General features: G+C 43.0%; 1 protein-coding gene across 1 annotated transcript; it reads left to right on the forward strand.

Annotated features, from left to right (window-relative positions):
* Positions 1-6,521: 6,521 nt before the first annotated feature.
* Positions 6,522-20,423, forward strand: LOC102575504 (sulfotransferase 6B1). Its single transcript, XM_006259388.4, has 7 exons — positions 6,522-6,921; positions 9,892-10,028; positions 11,969-12,058; positions 13,540-13,666; positions 14,641-14,735; positions 15,329-15,485; positions 19,587-20,423. Exons 1-7 carry the CDS (start codon positions 6,720-6,722, stop codon positions 19,715-19,717), a joined length of 939 nt encoding a protein of 312 aa, XP_006259450.1. The 5' UTR covers positions 6,522-6,719; the 3' UTR covers positions 19,718-20,423.
* The last annotated feature ends 992 nt before the right edge of the window (positions 20,424-21,415 follow it).

The raw sequence follows: 21,415 nt of genomic DNA on the forward strand, positions 1-21,415 counted from the left end.
GTGCTACTGCAGTTCTCTTTCCTTCCTCAGATTCTGCTCTATCCTCCCTGGGACCACTCTTTCTCTCCAGCTCTCTGTTCTCCCTGGGACTATCGTTTTCCCTCCCAGCTCTCTCATAGTTTCATAGTTTCATAGCAGCTAGGGTCAGGAGGGACCTGAACAGATCATCTAGCCTGACCCCCTGTCACAGGCAGGAATGAATGCTGGGTTCACAAGACCCCAGACAGGTGATCATCCAACCTTCTCCTGAATTTGCCCAAGGTAGGGGTGAGGACCACTTCCCTGGGAAGTTGGTTCCAGATTCTGGCCACCCTAACTGTAAAATATTGCCTCCTGATCTCTAACCTAAACCTATTCTCCATCAGCTTATGACCATTGTTCCTTGTCACCCCAGGTGGTGCTGGGGAGAAAAAGGCTCTACCTATTTGCTGTTGATCTCCCCTGATGAGTTTATAGGCAGCCCCCAGGTCCCCCTTCTTGCTGAGGCTGAACAGGTTCAGGTCCCTCAGTCTCTCCTCATAGGGCCTGTCCTGCTGCCCTCTTACCAAGTGGGTGGCCCTTTTCTGAACCCTTTAAATGGCAGGCAGCCTACAGCACCTGGGATTCCAAGGCAGTCTGCCATCCAGGTATTAGCTAGGCCTGGGACTGCTTAGCTTCCAAGATCAGACAGGATCAGGTACAATAAGAGCCTCCCTCTTCCTCTTCAGGCACAGCCACCTACATTCACAACAAAACTGGTACAAAAGTGTAGGGGGTGTGTCTACATGTGCATTTGATCTGGGAGCAGTTTACTTACAAGTGAGTTACTTGCAAGTAAATGTTTTAGGGCAGGCATCTACACATGCAGGGACTTGGGAGAAGATTTGCTGCTCATGGCAGGAATTTGCTTTCACCTCCACTGGCCCTACACTGTCCCCTGCAGCAGCCAGGGGGAGCTCTAGGGTGGGGTCTGTGAGATCCCTGATTCTGGGGCAGGGGGACATAGGCCCACCCGGGCACTGGTGGTGGAGCCTGCCCTGGCAGCAGGCAGCTCCTTGGGGAAGGGATCAGCCGTACTCCCTGCTGCTCAGCTGACTGGGAGCACATTTGCTCCTGGTCAGGCATTGACATGAGCACGACTGTGCAGTAACTAATCACAAGTAAATTTACCCACAATTAGAGCAGTTTACTGCACAGTAATTGTGTGCACATGTAGATGGGCACAATTACTTCACAGTAAACCGCTGTACTGTGCAGTAAAGTGGCTTGTGTAGATGCATCCAATGCATTTAAAAATAATGTCACGGGGTAGCAGTTCCTGCTGCCAGGCCCAGAATGCTCTTTCCCTGGGGTGAAAAAGGCATCTAGGGATGTGTAAAGACATGTGGAGAGGTTAGATGAAGGTTAGATTGAGTTAAAAATAGCCACCTGATCTTAGGTAAGTTGAGATGACAGGGATAGCAGGGGAGGGGGGTGGGGCTTGGGGGAGTGGGGGGGGCAAGAAGGCTCTGAATGGGGGATTGAGGGGATTGGAGGTTCAGGCAGGGTCTGTGGGGGGGTTGTAGGATCAGGGGGCAGATGGGGTCTATGGGGGGTTGCTGGGACTCAGGAGGGGTTGGCAGGATCAGGGGGGCTTGCAAGGTCTGTGGGGGTGGGGGTTGTGAGAATGGAGAGCTCTCTCCTCCACCCCCAGGACCAGAGGGTATTTTTAGCCCCCCAACCTCCACACCCTCAGGTGAACAGCCCTCTGATCTTGCCTGTCCCATGTCCCCACCCCAACTTACCTGCTTAGCTCCCAGCAATGGTGAATGCTTGTAAAACTCGCACTGGGAGCAGTTTATGGAATGGGAGAGGGGTGTTGGTAGCTTTGTTGGGGAGTGGGGCTGGTTGGTTCTTTGGGGGGGATTGTCCATTTGGGGGTGGGGGAAGAAACTGGGGGGGGGGGCTAAAAATTGCCCAGTTCCAGAAAGAAGGGTAGGAAAATCTTAGCTCCAGGGTTGGGGGCAGCAGCTGGGCTTTCCTAGCCCTGGGGAAGGGCTGGGAAATTCTGTGGGGACTTTATAGTGGGCACTGTACAGCAAAGTTCAGGATAACTAGATCAGTCTAAAGATGGCCAAGCCAGTCTAAGTTAGGTGTACCTCAGAGGCAGGGTTAAATTAGGTCAGGTTGGCCATTTTTAGATGGCTCTAACAATCCTGAACTTCTGTGCAGTTCACAGTTAGATCCACCTAACTAATGTAAGTTCTGCACCTAGGTGAACTAAGTTAAATGGGAGGCCATTTTAAATGCTATCTAATCGCCTCATAGCCTCCTCTAACATCTGCACCTAGCCTAGATGTCCAGCTTATGAAACTATTTACAACAACTATTTACATCAACACATGCTCACACAAAGACCCTCCAAGTGTTCTGCACCAGAGCTGCAGGCTGGAACTCAGAGGCAGGCTGCCTCTTTTGTCACAGTCTAATCCTGCAATCCTTCTGGAGCCAGGCTTCCCAGCCCCTCTTCCTGCCCTGGCTGGGCAGTCAGCAGTGCCTACTGCATCCTACTGGCCCTGTCCAAGAACCCCACCTTGACTGCAGCCCCCCCTTTTCTAAGTCCTAGATCTGCTATTGACTGTGTAGGACTCCTGACAAACTCCAATTGAGTACAGCAATATTGCAGCCTCTAAAGTCAAAGCTGCAATAAATATCTAAACAGCTCATCTTTTATACATCTCATGGACTTGAGGGTGGCAGCTTGGGCCCAGGGGTTTTGTAAAGTTAAAAAATGATTGAGGGAGGGATTTCCTTTTCCTTGCCAACCCGGTCCTTGAAAAGGGGAAAGCTTGCCCCCACTTCACGCAGGAGCTGGGTAGAGAAACCAGACCTGAGTGAAGACTCACCTCCCATGTCCTCCAATTGGCCCACTGGTGACCTGGAGGGGGATAAAAGGGGAAATGCACCAGGCTCAAGGGGAGTTCAGTGAATTCCCAAGAGGAGGCAACTGCAAGGATTCCCAGGCAGCGATAGGGCCTTGACCACATCTTCCCTTTCCTGGCATGGGGCTGGCTCTGGTGTACAGGTTGGTACATGGAGGGTCCTGGGCCTGCATCAGGCAGCCTGAGGTGCTGATGTCCCCCACAGAAGGCAGGGGCACCCAGGCATGAGAGAGAGCTCAGGAGGGAGCTGGGAGGCACCAAACTGTGAGCTGAGGGCAGCGGCTTGAGCTTGGGGTTTTATCAGGCAGCTGACTAAATGTGCAGATGGTACACAAGTGGGGATCCTGGAAGAACTAGAGCCCTGGAGTTGCCAGCAGAAGCACCAGCATTAGTAGTTCAGTGGCAGAGCTCTCACCTACCATGTGGGAGACATGGCATTTGATTCCTGGCCAAGGCATTTTGGGGTGGGGGATCCTCTGTGGGAGTTGGGTTCTTCATCTCTTTTCTCCCCCTGGCCATCCTGGAGTGCCCATGTCTTATATTTTGTTAACCTGCTCCTTATATTTTGTTAGCCTGGGCCTTATATTTTGTTAGCTTGTCCTGTTGGTTGAATGAGTATGCTTAACCATTGTTGAAGTCTCCTGTTCCCCTGGGTACAGGAGTGTACACATTACTCCCTGGTATCTATGTTATGTCCCAACCCCTGTTCCCCCTCATTAAATGTTATATGATTAAGACCTTATGGATGTTCTGACTCTTCTCTATAGAGAGTAGGAGGAGTGCTGCGCACCTCAGGCAGCTCCATCTCCTACAGCTCTCCGGCACCAGCTCTGATCCCTTCAATTGGAGAGTGGGTGTGCCTCTGGGTACCACCCGGGTTACATACAGCAACCTCTGAGAATTAAATATATTCTGCACCACCCAGATGTGAAGGATCCAGTTTCCGCTGTTTCTACTGTTAGAATCAGCAATTGCCACCCAAAAACCAGATGGAAAAATCTCCATCTCCTTAGTTAAACTAAAAAAAATGGATAAGCTAGGCATTGTGCCTTGTACATCTGTAAAGGGAGAGAGTGGTAAATAACCAGAGCAGGAGGCTTCTGCACAGGGAGCCTGACACACAAGGTGCTTCTTCTCAGCCTCAGTGTTTCAGGCCTCAGTTCTCAAAGAAGAATGAAGTTGTGCAATGAGATATCCCACTGTAATGCATTAGCAGAAGTGCAGAGGCTCCATAGAAAATCTATTTCTTACTAAATCTTACTGTATCTTATGCATGTGTTTTGTACTGATACTCTCAATATTAATTCTATGGAAATATTTTATATGAAACCAGTCTTCAAACATCTAAAGGCTTGACATTAAGAAAAGCAAAATATGTGTAGAATAGACACGAGGAAAAACTTATTTGCTATTACAATAGTGAGGCTATGGAATAGACTGCCTAGGGGAGTTGTGGAATCTCCATCATTAGACATGTTCAAGAAGAGTGAAAGCATTGATCAGGGATGATCTAGGAGTAGCTATGCCTATGTTCTACTATGAGTATTTCCCATGCTTTTGGGCTTCAGTTGTTGCCACATAGGGCCAGAAACAAATTTTATCCTCTTCCTATCACTACATGTGTTGGTGGGGGAGAGTTTCACCTTCCTCAAAAGCATTGGGTGCTGGCTGTGGCCAAGGCTGGGGATTTTGACTGCAGTGTGCCAGTGATCCTGCTGAGAGTTAAACCTAGAGGTTCCTGGATAAATGGTCCTGATTTAACTGGGTGCATCTACACGTGTCCCTGACTGTGCAGTCGATACTGTGCAGTCATTTAGTACTTGCTTTATTGTATATCTAAAGCAAGTACTAAATGACTGTGCGGTATCCACCAGTACTGAGCAGTCCCAGTGGTGCTTGAGTCATTTTCTACCCTGCTGCACAGTAGCAGTGAGCTACTGTGCAGTTGCTCACTACTACTGTACAGTAGCAGTGGTGGCATGGGTGGTGCCTGCTGATGTACATTGCTGTACCAATGTTGCTGTGGCAACGTAGCATCTCATGTAGACATGCCCACTGTGAGCTGGTGTGATCTGGCACACAGAGCGATCTTATCTGGCCTGCTGGGCTCCCCATGGATCTGGATATTTGGCAGCAGGGGAGCAACAATTAATGCTGCCACTCCCAGGGCTGGCCCACAATCTTTTGGGTCTCCCCTGCAAACTATATTTTTGGAACCCCCAGGTGTGTAGAAGCCAGTGTTGGGGGGGTGAGGGGTGGCGAGTGGCTCAAGAAGCTGGTGGCAGCAGCAGCAGTGGTGGCAGTGGCAGCAGATGTGGGGGAGGGAGGGGGAAAGCCTGGATGTGAAGCTGGTGGCGGCATTGGTGGGGCGGGGGGTGTGGCGAGTGTCTGGATGCAGGGGGCCTTTTGGCTGTACAGCCCCCTGCGGCTGCAGGTTTTGCAGGATAGGATGGGCTGGCCCTGGTTGCTCCTCCCCTGCCTCCAAATTTCTAGACCTCTGTGGAGCCCTGCAGGCCAGGTGACACAGTTCCCTGGGCTGGATCTGTCCTGCAATCTGGGGTCCAGCACCCTTGGGTTAGAGAAAAGGCTCCAGCCACTTGTGCTGTAGTGTTAGTTCCAAGGACTATCATATTCTATGGTATCCCTTGTTTTTTTCAATGCTTCTTTTCTCATCCTTTTTGAGAGTTCCTAGAAGCTTTTGCATTGGCTTAAGTGGTTTCAGGATTTTACCCTTTGCATAGGTCTGTAAGGTCCCTGCCACATGTTACGTATATTATACAACTAACTGGTTAATTGTACAATAAATTTAGACCAGCTACGCATGTAAAGTAATTATCACACCATGAAAATGTTCATCCAGCTATAAAAAGAGCCAATCAGCTACAAAATGAGGACTTGAAAATCTGTAATAACCTTATAGCTGGTTTCTACCCAGCTTTAATTTGAACATGCGGCAGAGCCCTAAACTGACACTCAAACTAATCAGGTTATATGAATACAAACCTGAAAACTATTAATAACTCGTGATGCTCTCCTTAAACAAAAAACTGTATCTTATGTAAGCTGTCCTCACATGACTACCAGATGGTAAAAACTCCTTAGCCTCTATCCAAATGTAACAATGGGCTAGCCTAAAAGGATAACTGAGGCATTGTGTCTTGCAGAATGATAAATAGAGGACTTGGAGCCAAGATTCTGTTACATCTATTAGGTGTATAAGTGTAATCTGGCCTCTGGTGAGCTACCGCAGTAGGAGAGTTCTGCAGCCAGGGGCCCAGCACAGTGACGGCTCTCATTCCAGATCTCAACACTTCACATCTCAGGTCTCAAAGAATGATAAGGCTGTATAATAAAAATAATCCCATTGTAGCATATAAACAAAATGGCGAAGCTCCTATCAGAAAAGCATCCTGTGGTTGACCAACCAAAGAAAAACCTGGCATTGGTGTTATTTTTTTGTTTATCAATGGATTATGTCCATGTACTGCATGCACTAATTCTCCTGCAAATTTTTACATGTGGTATTTTAAAGTTACATAACCATTTTAACTTAAGCAAGTATTTAATTTCTTTGTTTTCTTCTTTGGACTTTCTTCCCTTGACTTTCCTGGTCAGCGGTATGACCTTAAGTAACTCCAGTGGTTGCTGGTTCGTACTCTTTGTTTGGACCTACGTCGCTACGGATGAAGAAGGTGGAGTCAAGTTTTGCTCATTTGGTTCAAAAGAAAAATAATCCTCTATTAAAAGCTAAGCTGGGACTCTGCTGGCACAGAACTTCACATCCAGCACAAGAGGAGAAAGCGTGAGAGAAAGAGAAGGATGGCAAAAAACAGGAAAGTATTTATTGATCTGGTAGATAAGGCAATTGCTACTGGTGACACAATGAAGAGTGAAGATCTGCTATTTTCCTACAAGGGGATCTTCTACCCAGCTACTGTTTGTAGTCCTGAGCAATTCAAAGCTTTGGAGGCATTTGAAGCAAGAAGTGATGATGTCATCCTAGCAGGGTACCCTAAATCCGGTGAATATGGTTTACTTTATTCATAAATATAAGGTGTAATATAATTACAAATGATTAGGATATATTAAAACCACTGAAATAATTATCTCAGATTTTAATAAATCACTTTAGTTAGTGAGATATAAAGGAGATAGTTCAGATGACCATGAGGTAACAAATGATCTCAGATTAGAAATGTCATTGTTAAAGTATGACTATGGACACATCAGAAAAATCAAAGTTTATTTATCATAGTAAAAATGGCTTGTACACTGTTTTGCATCTGCTGCAACATTTATATTTGCAAAATTCAAATGTATGTCTTTCATAAAATTAACCATTTGGTTTCTTGAGGTGCAATATTTTACCTTGTTTAGATTTTTAATTTAGTTTCGTATGAAAAATGTTTAGTTTGTGACGATTCTTGAGAAAATTAAATATTGGGATTGGGATATCATGCAAAATTCGTTAATGCATAGTCTTTCATGATTGTTTGTAATTCCCTGTATCCCGCCTCACTGGTTGATATCACTGAAAGTTATTCCCCATGAAACTCTAGAAGATAGAATTTATTTCCATAGGAAATCAGAGTAGCCACAAGCTTAAGATTTAAAAAAGAATACAACAGTTACAAGGATTTGAAAACTATCCATGGTTATAAAAATTATAACAATTATTTCCAAAGGGAAAGTAAGCCTCATGGCACAAGAATTTCATCTTTCTCTCACTGTTAGAGACCAGGGTGAAATGTAATATGGGGCTGTGGAGGGACATGGGTATGGAAAGGGAAAAACAGTTTGGAGAGAGACAGTTTCTGAAAGGCTATCTAGATCTGCCTGAAAGAAAGTAATTTGATCTGCTTTCTTTGTGTAACTCAAGATAGTGTTCCATCTTGCTTAGCTTCTAATGAAGCATGAAATGGGTTGAGATGAAATAGGCCTGTTGGATATTTCTTTTTTTTTCAAATTATTTTCTCTTATGTACTACCCCATTACTAATATGTATATTGGTTTTAAGAAAGCCATTGGTCACTAGGGGTATGTCTACACTGCTGTAGCTACAGTGTTTCTTAGGCACAGCCTAGACAACTGCCTTCACTCCCATCTTCAAACTCAGAGATGTATGGCCAAGACAATGGGGTCCTTCCCAGTGACTATTCTAAAGCATACCCTAAAGTAGGGGTGGGCAATTATTTTGGGCAGAGGACCACTTACTGAGTTTTGGCAAGCTGTCGAGGGCCGCATGGGTAGCACTTGACAGGTGCCCCACCCCCTGGTCACCATCTTGTGACTGGAAGTCCCACCGCACTAACTACTGACCTTTGCTACCAGAAGTCCTTCCCCTTGCCTCCAGAAGTACTCCTTTCAGCAAGGGGTTTTGCCATCTTGGAACCAGAAAAATACCAAATTATATTCTAAAAAATGAACACCTAAAACATTCATTAATTTGATTTCAAAAAATATTTTTGTCCTGGTTTACGTGTGTTTGTATAGTGTACATAGAGGTGATTGTATAAAATAGCTTAAAATGAAGTCTTACTTTTGTATATTGAATGCGTGTTGGGGTATAGGTTTGTGGGGGGCTGTGGGTGTGTGGGCTGTGGGGAAGGGTGTGGCTGTGTCTGTACAGGGTGGATATGTGTGGGGGTGTGGGGTGAGGGAGCATGTGGGGGTGTGTGTGGATATGTGGGGTGTGGGTGAGTTTGGGGTTTGTGGTGGACCCTGTGTGGGGGGGAGGGTATCTGGGGTGTGTGAGGGGGTGTGGGTGTGGAGGTCTGCATATATTGCAGTGTGAGGGGGGTCTGTGTGCATGTGTATGGTGTGGGGTACATGTGGGACTCACCCTATGAACACACATACACACACACACACACACACACACACACTGGGGTACTGGCGCAGGCCCTGTGCTTCCTGGTCTGGTGATGTAGCTGGAAGCCATGTGGTGCAGGAGCAGTGCAGGGGTAGAAAGGCAGGGAAATGGCTGGGGGTGGAGTGGGGCTGGGCTTCTGTGTCCTGCTGATGATTCCCCCTGGGTCCTATTGCCCCTAGCTCCTGCTAACTTTGACAGGCAGCCAGGAGCAGATAAATATTTTCTAAATTTTTTAGGAGTCCCACAGGCCACATAGAATGGTCTGATGGGCTGGATACGACCCATGGGCCATATTTTGCCCACCCCTGCCCTAAACCAAGTCTCAAATAGCCACAGAGAGATGCCCCAAGGCAAACTTCCTTGTTGCATTTCCAGATTTGGAGTATACTTGAGGCAGTAGATTCAGCAGAGTATGCTCAACAATGACCTAGACAGAACATATTACCACCTCAGTGTAGGCATACTCTAATTTCACTAAGCATAGGCTGCTGAAGGGAAGAAACAAGGGTCTAGTCTCCAGGCTGACTTGCAGGGTAAGAAATGGTTGGCATATATGAGGCAGTGTACCCAGATTCAACTCTAAGAATGGGAGGATTATAAAATTCTAATGCTGAGACAGGTAAGGGCTTGACACTTCACACTTGAAGGGGTAAAGTCCAAGAGACCCAAAAGAGACAGAAGAGCAATCTACTCTATAACTGTGAGATTTCCTGTATAAGAATTCAGTTAAAAAAATACTTAGTTGGATAACATAATGTTAGCAAAAATAAATTGAAATATGCTAGTTCTGCAGCAAATTGCACTATATACTTGTTAAAACTCTTGTTAGACCAAATACTCCCTGATACAACTCTAGATTAGCAAATTTATTTTATGGTTGAATTTGCTTCATTCACTTTGGGTTTGCTCCATGCTTTTAGGTAAGTAGAAATCATGCCATAAGCCATATTTTTCTTAGTAAGAAAAAAGAAAGTGCTCTTGTTTTAGAAATGTTAATTTGTTTGCCTATTGCAGTCTCATTGATTCTTCTTGCCCATTACCTAGCATATTGCAAACAAGTTATTCCAGTTGCTTTTTCCAGATTTCTTATACTGATTTTGTCTTCTTTTTTTCTCATAGGTACAAATTGGGTAGGCCAAATTATAACTGACTTGGTAACAACATGTGCAAAGAATAATGAGGATGAAACAAATAGTGTGAATGATGAACTAGATGAATTTCCCTACCTGGAAGTTGGAGATGCTGAGAAATACCAGGTGGGCACTAAATGCTTACTGATATTGCTAATTACTGTCATAGATAATATTGGGTGCATCTACATGTACATTAATATTCCGTAATTACAGAGCATTAAGTTTAGTACCTGTAAAAACAGGTACTAAATGAGCAGTAATCAGCACTACTGTGCAGTAGAACCAGTGCAAGTCTTTAGGTGTTGCTAATGTGCAGTAGATTCATTCTAATAGCACGGCTTTTGCCATGACGCACTAATGTGCAGTTGAATTAGTCTACTGTGCTGTTAGTGTCTCATGTAGACATACTAATTGTGTATGAAATATGCATTGCAGAGAATGAACTGTGCCTGACTTGCAGGGTAGTCATCTACCAGTAGTGTAAGGGATGGTTAAGTCAGATACCAGGCCCAGGCTCCTACTTAGAGGAGTGCAGGTTTGGCTGTTGCCACCACTCTTGGCTTGGCACCCACTTACCAGGGCACAGAAACTGCTTGTTACACCTCTGCTACCCACAATGATTGCTTTGTTCACAATGAATTCTGAACATACTGACAAAACTGATGGAAAAGGTAGATAAATGAATTGAGCAGAGTACAAATTCTTAACAGCTACATGAGACTTGTCAGCACTAAATAAACAAGTTTTTCTATGTGGTGTAAGAAAGAGGCTAATGCAAAATCAAATACAGGGAATAAATAACAGGACAAAAAAATTCCCCACCTGAGTGTTTAATCCCCAGTCTAATACCTAGAACACTGAAACCAAAATATTTCAATCCTTCAACCCATTATTGTTTTCCCCTCTGAAATTATGTTTATGAACCATATTTTCCTTCATATATTTTTTTCCTATACTGAACTCTACAGCTATGAAAACTTTTTTCTTTTTTTTTTAATCCATGAATGAGAGAGAGCATGTACAGGACTAGTACAAAAGTTCACATACTATGCCAATGTGCCTTGGTCCTGAGCCAGCAGGGCCAGGTGTAGAGCTGAGTAAGTAGCATCATCCCATGTCTAGCCAGCCCTTGCTCAGACTCTGCACAAGGCCACTTGTTACTGATGGATCCTGTTCAAAGGTTTCTGTCAAGCTGAATCAGAATTCTGATGTTGGTCATGAACTTGGATCTGGGGGATCATCTGTTCACCAGAGCACCCCAAGGGATGACAAGGTCGAACGGTCACAAACTCCTCCATGACCATTTCAGGCTGGACATAAGGAAGAACTTCTTTACCGTCTGAGCCCCCAAGGTTTGGAATAGATTGCCGCTGGAGGTGGTTCAAGTACCTACTTTGAACACCTTCAAGAGACATCTGGATGTTTATCTTGCTGGGATCCTATGATCCCTGCTAACTTCCTGCCCCTGGGGCAGGAGGCTGGACTTGATGATCCTCCAAGGTCCCTTCCAGCCTGAATGTCTATGAAATCTATGAAACTTTTTGGGATGTTCCTCTTCTCTCTATTACTCTCTTCTTCATGTACCATCATTGTACCAATCTAGTCAGAACCTTTTCTCTTCTTCTAATTCCCAGTTCCCTCTATTTTAGTATCAATAATCTTCCCCTTCCTTATAGCTTCCCTTGTTGACCTAATTGGGATTGCCTAGCTTGTTGTCTTTCCCAGTTAGATTCTGCTTCCTACTTTTAGCTTTGATTATTTCTTTTGGGGTAAGGATGAACTCAGACTTTATGTACTCTGCATTGGATACCAATTCTCTTTCCAGATCTTCACACTTATGTGGGGGTGGAGGGGAGGTGCTATAGTTTAGAGACACTCAAATATGTAATCCTCTTTTTGGTCACAGAAAAAAACCCATAAAACTTAAAAGCTATGAAAATGGATACCGGCCCATCATAATTTTCTACACATACACCAGCAAAAGGCATAGGTAGGGCTACCAGTAGGTAATATTCACTAAGTAGAGTTTCTGCTTTCCTTCTTTTTTTTCATTTTTATTAAAGCGAATGAAGAAATTACCTTCTAGAAGAATTATATTTACTCATCTCATGCCTCACAATCTACCTGAGTCAATCTTCAAGAATAAAACTAAGGTGAGTTTTTATTTGATATCATGAAGGCATACTCATTTGAACAGAACTTTCAAGTCACTTTTAATTTCTGTTGCCACATATACAGTCTCCATAATAGGTACAAAGTGCTCAGCTCAACCACTTCAGTGCCTGGTCTTTGTTCACAGGGCAGCTACTTCATATGACACCAAACTACAATGAACAGCAGTTAAGAGAAATGAGATAAATCAAGAAAAGAGAAATTATTCTGTGATAAAGTGCATGATTACACAGATTCCTGTGGGTGGCATCTCATTTTGGTATTTCAAGTAGGGTTCCAAAGATGGGTGAAGCTTAAGGGTGCCCCATTTTTTTTTCTAGCCTGTCTCTTGATTTTGCCTCTTTTATAATTTAATATGGTCTCTTTAAATAGAAGCATTTACTCACCATAAAGGGTAGAAACACACAGGTGACAAAGTTCACAGAGGCTGCATCTACAGGTACGCTTACCTGTGGAGTGGAATAATTAGCTGTGGAGTAAAGTGTCACCGTCTCTTGCAACACTATTAGGCTGCAGTAAACTAATTAACACTGTGATAAGATAGTACTGTCAAAGACAGTACTAGCTTACAGCAGGGTAATTCACCGTGATTAAATGCATGTATAGACACTGACTTCGTAAACTGCCTCCAATCAGCCCAGCCAGCATGGGGCCAGATTCCTGCCTGCTGCCTAGCCACATGGCTCTGCACTTTCAGCACCTTTGTGCCCTAGCTAGTCCCTCCATCACCCAACACTGCCATCCAGAGCCTGGGGCTGACCCCTCATGCCCCCAGCTTTGGCATAAACTGCTTTTCCTTGGCTCCAATTGCTACTGTCTCGGGTGCACGTTTCGGGCTGCACCCATGAGTAGTTTACTCTGACTCAAACTGCTCTGAAGTTTATTGCTTCAAATTTATTGCATGTGTAGATGCACCCAGAATGTGTATAATTAATTTGGATTATCTCAATCACATTTCAGAGAAAGTAAGCAAAACATACAGGGTGCAGCTAAATGAGACACTGTGCTGCCATAGCAATGAGTGTAGCTCATTGCTACAGTGACATAGCATCACCAGGCATGAGCTGTGTTGGTAATGCTACTGTGTGGTAGTAATGACCTATTGCACAGTAGCTTGTTGCTATTGCACACTAGCTGCTAAAAATAATTGTGTGACAATGGGACTGTACAGTAATGCTGGTTACTGGGCAGTTATTTAGTACTTGGTTAACCAAATATTAAATGACTAGGCAGTAACAACTGCACAGTTGGCTGCTCATGTAGATGTGACCACTGAGCGGCAGTGAAAGAATAGCTTTCTCCCCATATAAGATTGAACTGTTACTTCTATGCCTAACATATGTATGAGATCCAAGAAATCACCAATATTGTAGTTAACCCGAAAAATATCCTATTTCCTTTAGTGCAATTTTCTTATATCTAGTTCTAGAAAAATATTTATTCATACACTTTAATTTTCTAGGTCTTGCTGCTGCTTCGCAATCCAAAAGATGTAGCTACCTCTTATTACCATTTTTCCAATGGCTTGTCTCCTCTTCCATCCTATGAGACCTGGGATGAATTCTTCACAGCTTTCATGACAGGAAAAAGTATAGTTCTTTTCTTTCTACTAATGTCAGTAATGTAATAGGTAGACTGTGTATGGAAACATGGATTTTATTAGACATTTCCACAATGATATTTTTATTATAACATAAAATTACAGACACTTTTTCAAAATATTAGGTGTGATGTATTAACATGTGATCTGTGGCAGAAGGTGTTTTAAGCACAAGCAATTGTAGCAAGCTTGGAGATATGTTAGAACTTTGGTTCTGAAAAAAAATCATTCAAATGCTGATAGTCCTGAAATGTGTATCCCTCTACCCCTGGGAGAGCAAAAAAGGTTTCCTACAATAGGCTCAGAAATAAGCCTAGAGCTCCACAGAACAAAGATTAATGGGTTATACTCTCATATGGATATGTATATATATATATATAGAAGTGTGTAGGAGACATGATGATACAGTAACGTGGAAAAATCTTTTTGTGGGATGATGCACTGAAATGAGCTCGGCCAGATACTTAGATTTCTATGCTGATTACACCAGTTAACTGTGCAGTGAAGACATTAACTTAGGGTAGAATTTGCTTGTTTAACAACCTTCCTGGTTGTTTAGCTGCCAAAAAATGTCACTTATGCACAGGTTGGAATTCTATACAGGTTTCACATAGCCCTGTGCACATGGAAGACTATGCATAGCTACTTAGTCATACAGACCGGGCATGCACAGTAGTAGGCAAAGCCTTTATAACCCTAGCACAATCCAGAATTCATAAGAAAGTATACACTGATGACCTTGGCTTCTGGACCTCTGATAGCTTTCTATGACCAAGGCAGGTTTCAACTCTGTCTGTTCTCTGGTGAATATAGTTTTAAAACAGACACTTCAAAGACTGTACTGGACAGAAGATAATCTAAAGCTATCACAGCAAGTATTAATTTTAAGGAACAGACCTAATCCTCACCTGTTTTTCTCTTATAATTAATTTAATAATCATTTTATTCTGTGGTTTCCTCTAGTGCCCTGGGGCTTCTATTTTGACTATATTTTTGAATGGAACAAACATATTGATGATGAAAACATTATGACAATAACCTACGAGGAGCTGAAAGAGGTGAGTTTCTATTGTTTAAAGAATATTGTATTCTCCAAGCAGCATTGGTGACTAAAGTAGTGTTTAGATTATAATTATATATGCATGTCAGTCAAATGAACACTGAAGCAATATACCATAAAATATGAATTCCAGTTGGGCAAGAATATTTAGATTTTAATTTTTTTTTGCCAAAATGTCATTGAGCAAAATGAACTAATTATTTTTCAAAGGTTTTTTTAGAAATGTCCTTATTGTCTGAAAAGTTCTGTAGTTCACATGAAACTTTGTGAGGTCCAATTCTATAACACTTCCTTATGGAACTCCATATGCATTCTACAGTATATATAAAAATAAATTGCAATTCATTTCTTTTGTGACTTCATTGATACAGATCTGGATTTTGCTAGCTTTACTCATAGTGGATGCAATTCAGTTTTATGAAGAGAACTAGGACTGGTAATCACTCCTTAAGTGTAATGTGTAGAGGGGGCCTATATGTTCTTCATGAAAACAGGGCCACCAAGGATAAATTGAAAGTGGAAATACCATGATTAATCAGAATGATACATTTTGTATGAATAAAATTAATTGTGTTACCTTCCCTTTTTCAGAATCGGGCTATGGGTGTCAAAAAGATAGCTGAATTCTTTGGGCTGTCTCTGACTGAAGAGGAGCTTCAAGATGTGGTAGATAGGAGCAGCTTCCAGGCTATGAAAGACAATTCTGAGAAAACGCATGGAGCATTTGGCAATGTTCTCTTCCGCAAAGGTGATTATCTGAAAAGCTCCAGAGACACGAGAATCAATCTTCCAGTAGTTTTGGCAAACCATTCCCAGATTCTCTTTTTAGGTTTAATGTTGGAATTCATTATCATTTGTATGTCAGTGGCTGCATCTACACATGCAATTAGCATGGCTGTATAAACTCCAAGGTACAGCATTTACACGTGTGCCCAAGATCACATCAGGTTGAGCTGGAGCAATAAAGCCCAAGCTGACAGAGGACCTAGGTAGTCAGCCTGCCAGCCTGGAGCTGCTCCACCCCAGCAAAATGTGTTACGGAGGGGCTAGCTGGGACATGACAATGTTACAGTGTGGAGTTAGCGAGCAGGTAGCCCCTGCACTGTAGCACCCTCATGCCCCAGCCAGCTCTGGTCACTGCCTACACATGCATTGCTGTGCCTCAAATAATTTCACTGTAGGATAGTACTTGTGTTTGCCAATACTATCCTATGGTGGAGTTTATTAGTTTACTCTTGAATAATAGCATTGCACATGTACATGTTGATGCTTTATTGTGGAGCTAATTAGTCAATTCCACAGTAAAGTACATGTGTAGATGTCCCCAGTATTTGTAAGTTTGATTATTGGAGTGATTTTAAAATGTAGTCAAGAATCAAGACCCTAATGTGCTAGGCAATGTATTAAAAAAGAATAAAAGAAGGTTCCTGACACAATTAGCTTACAATCTAGGTATAAGACAAAAGAAAACAGATGAATACAGCTAGGATGAGGAGCACTAAGAGACAATGAGACCATACTGGTAAGTATGACAGGCAATGGCCTCAGCATGTCAGTGCTTTATCCATTGTCAGATTTTCTGTAGGAGTGATTTAAGGAGTTATTTGAAGAAGATAATGAGAAAACATTACATTATGCTCAGGGAGCATTCCATATGCTCAGGGAGCGCCTCCCAAGCATATGGAATAACATGGAGGAAAGCACAAAAGTTCTTGACTAAAAAACAAATGGACAATGGAAGCTGAAGTCATTGGTCATATGAAGGTGGGAGTTGACCACTTAGTACTGACTGAGAGATGGAGTGGGGATAGTCTGTTAAGCTGAAAAAGCCTTGGAAATGGAAAGCAGCAGATTATGGCCAAAGTGATGATTCCAGGGGTCTAAGTTTTCTGTTCACTATGGGAAAATGTGGGAAAATGCAGATTTTCTTTTTTTAAGTAGAAAAATGCACATTTTCCACTTTGTCCTGCCATGCCCCTTTTCCCACCCACTGCTCTGTAAAAGGCTCCAGAGGGAGGAGGGCAACAGGGCAGGGAGCCCTGAGCTTGCAATAGGCAGCCCGTATTTGCCCCTTCCCCATGATCTCCACTCCAGCTGTGCCACCTGTGTGAGAGGGGGAGCTGGACTCCACGGTCTGCTCTGGCTGCAGCAGGTGGCAGCTGGGGCTGGGGTGCTGCTGGGCAGGGTGGGGAGGTCAAGGAGCTGTGGACTTGGGCTCCTGACCTTGTAGCCCTGGGAGCTGGGGGGCCCCTCTGGCAGGGTTGGGGGCAGAGGGCTCTTGGTCAGGAGTGAGAGACACTGGCAGGGCAAGGGGGCTGTGGGTGGGAAGTGAGGGGCACCAGCAAGGCTGGGGGGGGGGGGCAGCATAGGTTGAGAGTCAATCACAGAATCAAAGGAATGAATGGCTGGAAGGGACTTTGAAAGATCATCCAGTTCAACCTCCCTGCTCTGGATAGGAATACTGCTGATATCAAATGATCCCAGCAAGGTATCTGTCCTGTCTCCTCTTGAAGTCTTCCAAGGTTGGGGACTACATCACCTCCTTGGGAAGTCTATTTCAGATTCTGGTCACCTTTACCATAAAGAAGTTCTTCCTTATATCCAACCTGAAAGCATCCTCTACTAGTTTATGGCCTTTGCTCCTTATCTTCCCCTGGGGTGCCCTAGTGAGCAGTTTTTCTCTCAGCTCCCAATATTCACCCATTACATACTTATAGATGGCCACCAAGTCCTTCCTCAGTCTTGTCCTCCCCAGGCTGAACAGTCCCATATCCCTTAGTTTTTCCTCATAAGCTTTATCTTCCAGGCCCTAAATCATTATTGTGGCCCCTCTCTGGACCCTTTCAAGATTCTACACATCGTTTTTGAAGTGCAGTGTCCAGAGCTGGACCCAGCACTCCAGCTGGGGTCTCAGCAGTGCCAAGTACAGAGAAAGTGTCACTTCCTTAGCCCTGCTCATGATGCATCAGCTAATGCATCCCAGTATGCTATTAGCTCTGTGGACTACAGCATTATCCTGGTAGTTCATGTTCATCCTGTGATCAACCATAACACCATAGTCCCTTTCTGTCATTGTGCTGGCCAGGGCATCTCCTCCTAACCTATATTCATGTTGCTGGTTTCTTCTTCTGAGATGTGCATTTATCTTTATTGAACTGCATCTGGTTCCACCCTGCCCACCTTTCCAGATTGTCCAGGTCCACTTGGATCTGTATCCTATCCCCTAGCGTGGACAATTCTCCCAATAACCAATTTCCCAATTTCCCCCATAACTTGGTATCATCCACAAACTTGGCCAGCATGATTTCTACATCCTCATCTAAATTGTTGATAAAAATGTTGAACAGCATGGGGCCAAGAACTGAACCCTGAAGGACACCACCTGGCCACCTCCTGCCAAGATGATACAGACCTGACCACTAACACTCTCTGAGTTTGACCCCTTAGCCAGTTCCCAACCCACCTGACTGTGGGGTCTGCCAGCCCACAATCCCCCAGTTTTTTTATGAGTGTCATGGGAGACCGTATTGAAGGCCTTTTTAAAATCTGAGTATATGACATCAACCATGTCTCCCACATCTAAGTGGTTCATTACTTGATCATAGAAGGAGATGAGGTTGGTCAGACATGACCTGCCTACAGCAAAACCATGTTTGCTATCCTTCAGTATCATGCCTTCTGCCAGAGAAAGGGGCAGTGGTGGAGGTGGGGTGCTGTGGGTCAGGAGTAAGGGGCAATGGCATGGGCTGCTCAGCACACATAACAATGGGGAGGGAAGCTGCAGCTGGACTCGCATCCTGATGAGCGAGGGGAGCAGATAGAGCTCTGCTTCTCCATGATAAAAACCCAAAATCACACACCGAAATTTACAGAATTTCTTTTATTATAGTGACTGAGGAACTGGTAGACTTCCAAAATGTTTTAAAATTGCAAATATATCAATAAAACATTATGTTCAAACATTGTGTTTCATTTTAGTCACAGAAAAACATAGATTAAGGGGCTTTTAATCAGAAAATTTGCAAAAAAAAAAATTATTGGAGAATTTGTGATTTTTAAACAGAGGAAACCAGGATCCCTGGTGATGAGCAAGGAAAATGCTCTTTTGTAGCATCATTCAGGATAGGCAAAATTGTTTCGGTCTGGGTCTGTGGCAGTAATTCATATATGAGATGATGCGAGTTTAAATGGGAGTTTTACCTGTGTGCATGCCTAGGAGAAACAGTATCTCTGAGATGCTGGGCCAGCTTCTATTTTACTGCTTACACATGTAAGTGAATTTAGGTACCTAAGTGGGATTCGGTTCCATCCTGCTCGAGTCCCTGAGAAACAGTTAAAGGTGGGTCCTCCTCTTCCTCCTTGTGTTGAGTTTTGTGACTTAATCTTAAGGGTAAAAATGATGGTGTGTTACAGAAGTAGATGTAATTATTTCTTAGTCTTAGGGACAGGCTAGACACGTAACCGTATGGAATGGTTTAGGTAAGGGTGTTTCTTCCTTGAGCAGGGTGTTGGACTAGATGACCTCTGAAGATTAATTTTAGCCCTTTTTATGATTCCATGATCCTATAAAGCACTTTTTGTATTTTAAGTTGACTAAATACTTTGGGGCCTTTCCCCTCACACTATTGCCACTGTTGCAGTCTCATGAACTCATGAAATTTACTTCAGTAGAATTGCACTAGTGTAAAATTTTATCCAGTCTCTTGCTTTAAAAACCCCCCAATAACAACACTCCAGTTGGTGTAAAAAGAGATAAAAATGAACTTGAAAGGAATAAGAAGTTTTAAGTTCTCCCTTTCATGGCATTCTGTGCATGTTTGATATGATAATATCCACATTGCATTTGCAGGTGGTGTTAGTGACTGGAAGAACTTGTTCAATGAAGATCAGAACCAAGAAATGGACAACAAATTTGAAGAATACTTAGCAGTAACCAAGCTGGGAGCAAAGTTAAATTATGGGGTTCACTGCAAGGCCTGAGTATCAGTTACATAATGTATATGGAAAAAGTAGATCAAGTGATCCACATATCTCTGATTTTTTGTAATATTCACAGTCAGGTTACCCTTAAAGTGATATTAGTGCATATGAGATATTCAATATAATTTAAAGTCCTTTGGCATCCTTGGACTGAATCTATCTACTGAACAATATTAATATTATATAATTGCTGTAGTACCAATCTCTGGAGGAAATACTCCATCACACTGAATGCTATTAATCTTGCTATCCTGATTAAAAGAATGTAGCACCTAGAGATTATTTTTAAAAATATCTCATACCAAACAACTTCTCCACAAAAAGACTTCTAGCAAAAAAGTCCCTCATTGAACAGTCATTCAGGTAAATGAAAATCTTTCCTACAATTTCAGTGGGTCCTGGATCAACCCCCTAGTAGAGAGTGCTCAGACAGAAACAGAGCGAGAGGGAGAGTGAGAGTAAGAGAGTAGTCATAATGTTTTCTTAAATTATAATATTTTCTTTTATTTAAAAAAATAGAATCTCAACTTGGCCTAGGGAAATTTACTGCTGGTATATGGCCAAATTCTATGTTGATGCAAATGGACAATAGTCCACTAAAATAAAAGGATTTCCATTAACTTACACCCACAAACACTTGGCTCTTAGTATCTCTAGTACATAAAATTGATTCTCCTCTTTTTTAAACATATATATATATTGGTGTAAATGGGATGTTGCTTCATTGAAGTCAATGGCATTACACCAGAATAAAATCAGCGTAAAGCAGAATCAAATCTTGTACACCTCTTCGTTGTCATTCCTAGCTATTGATTTTGCTATTCCTGTAGCTATCATGCAATTAAATTAAGGTGTCAGCAGTTGTAAGACTTTTACATTATACATGTTGGAGTGAACATGTCCCATTGTTTTAACTCGTATTTAGTTGGGGCTTTAGATTTTATTTTTTGGCTCCACTGTGGTGGGGAAGGTAGGCCAGCCTAAGAGAGGGAGACAGCACAACACAGCTTACATGGCTAGTAACTTTATTGTTCTGAGCATGGACCCAGACAAAAGCCAACAGTATCTAAGGAGGCACACAAAGTTACAGCATTTAAAGAAACAGTATAACATATAATGGCTAATGACCAAAATATTACATTGTACTTGCTTATTTCCTAGACCAGAAGCTTGTCTAGCGTCTCTCTCAACTATACAGATGGTCCAACAAAAGACATTACCAAAAAAGCCCTTGCTTCTCCTTCATTGGAGGTTTTCAAGAGGAGGCTGGCTAAGTATTTAACAGGGATGTCTTAGGGCCTTGTTACACGTTAATTTTTGGCATCTCCTAGAGCTCTTAACCCCTGGATTGTCTCCACCTTAAAACCTAAAACAAGTGTTAAGCATACTTTAGGGACCTTAAAGTTACAACACTCCAGGGAAGGTTTATCTCTAATCTGTGATACCCATAGGTTCATAGAATCATAGAAAATTAGGATTTGAAGGGACCTCAGGAGGTCATCTAGTCTAACCTGCTGCTCAAGCAGGACCATCCCCAACTATATTATTCCAGCCAGGGCTTTGTCAAGCTGAGCCTTAAAATTCTGCAAGGATGGAGATACCACCACCTCTCTGGGTAACCTGTTCCAGTGCTTCACCATCTTCCTAGTGAGAAAGTTTTTCCTAATATCCAATTTAAATATCCCTTGCCTCAATTTG

This window comes from Alligator mississippiensis, chromosome 1 (assembly GCF_030867095.1).
Source record: "Alligator mississippiensis isolate rAllMis1 chromosome 1, rAllMis1, whole genome shotgun sequence".
Classification (NCBI taxonomy): domain Eukaryota; kingdom Metazoa; phylum Chordata; order Crocodylia; family Alligatoridae; genus Alligator; species Alligator mississippiensis.

Excerpts from the sequence above, each read along its gene's own strand:
- LOC102575504 (XM_006259388.4), top strand. The coding sequence starts at position 6,720 with ATGGCAAAAAACAGGAAAGTATTTATTGATCTGGTAGATAAGGCAATT. Across the intron at positions 13,667-14,640 it reads AGCTTTCATGACAGGAAAAA|TGCCCTGGGGCTTCTATTTT; the intron begins GTATAGTTCTTT and ends GGTTTCCTCTAG. Across the intron at positions 14,736-15,328 it reads CCTACGAGGAGCTGAAAGAG|AATCGGGCTATGGGTGTCAA; the intron begins GTGAGTTTCTAT and ends TCCCTTTTTCAG.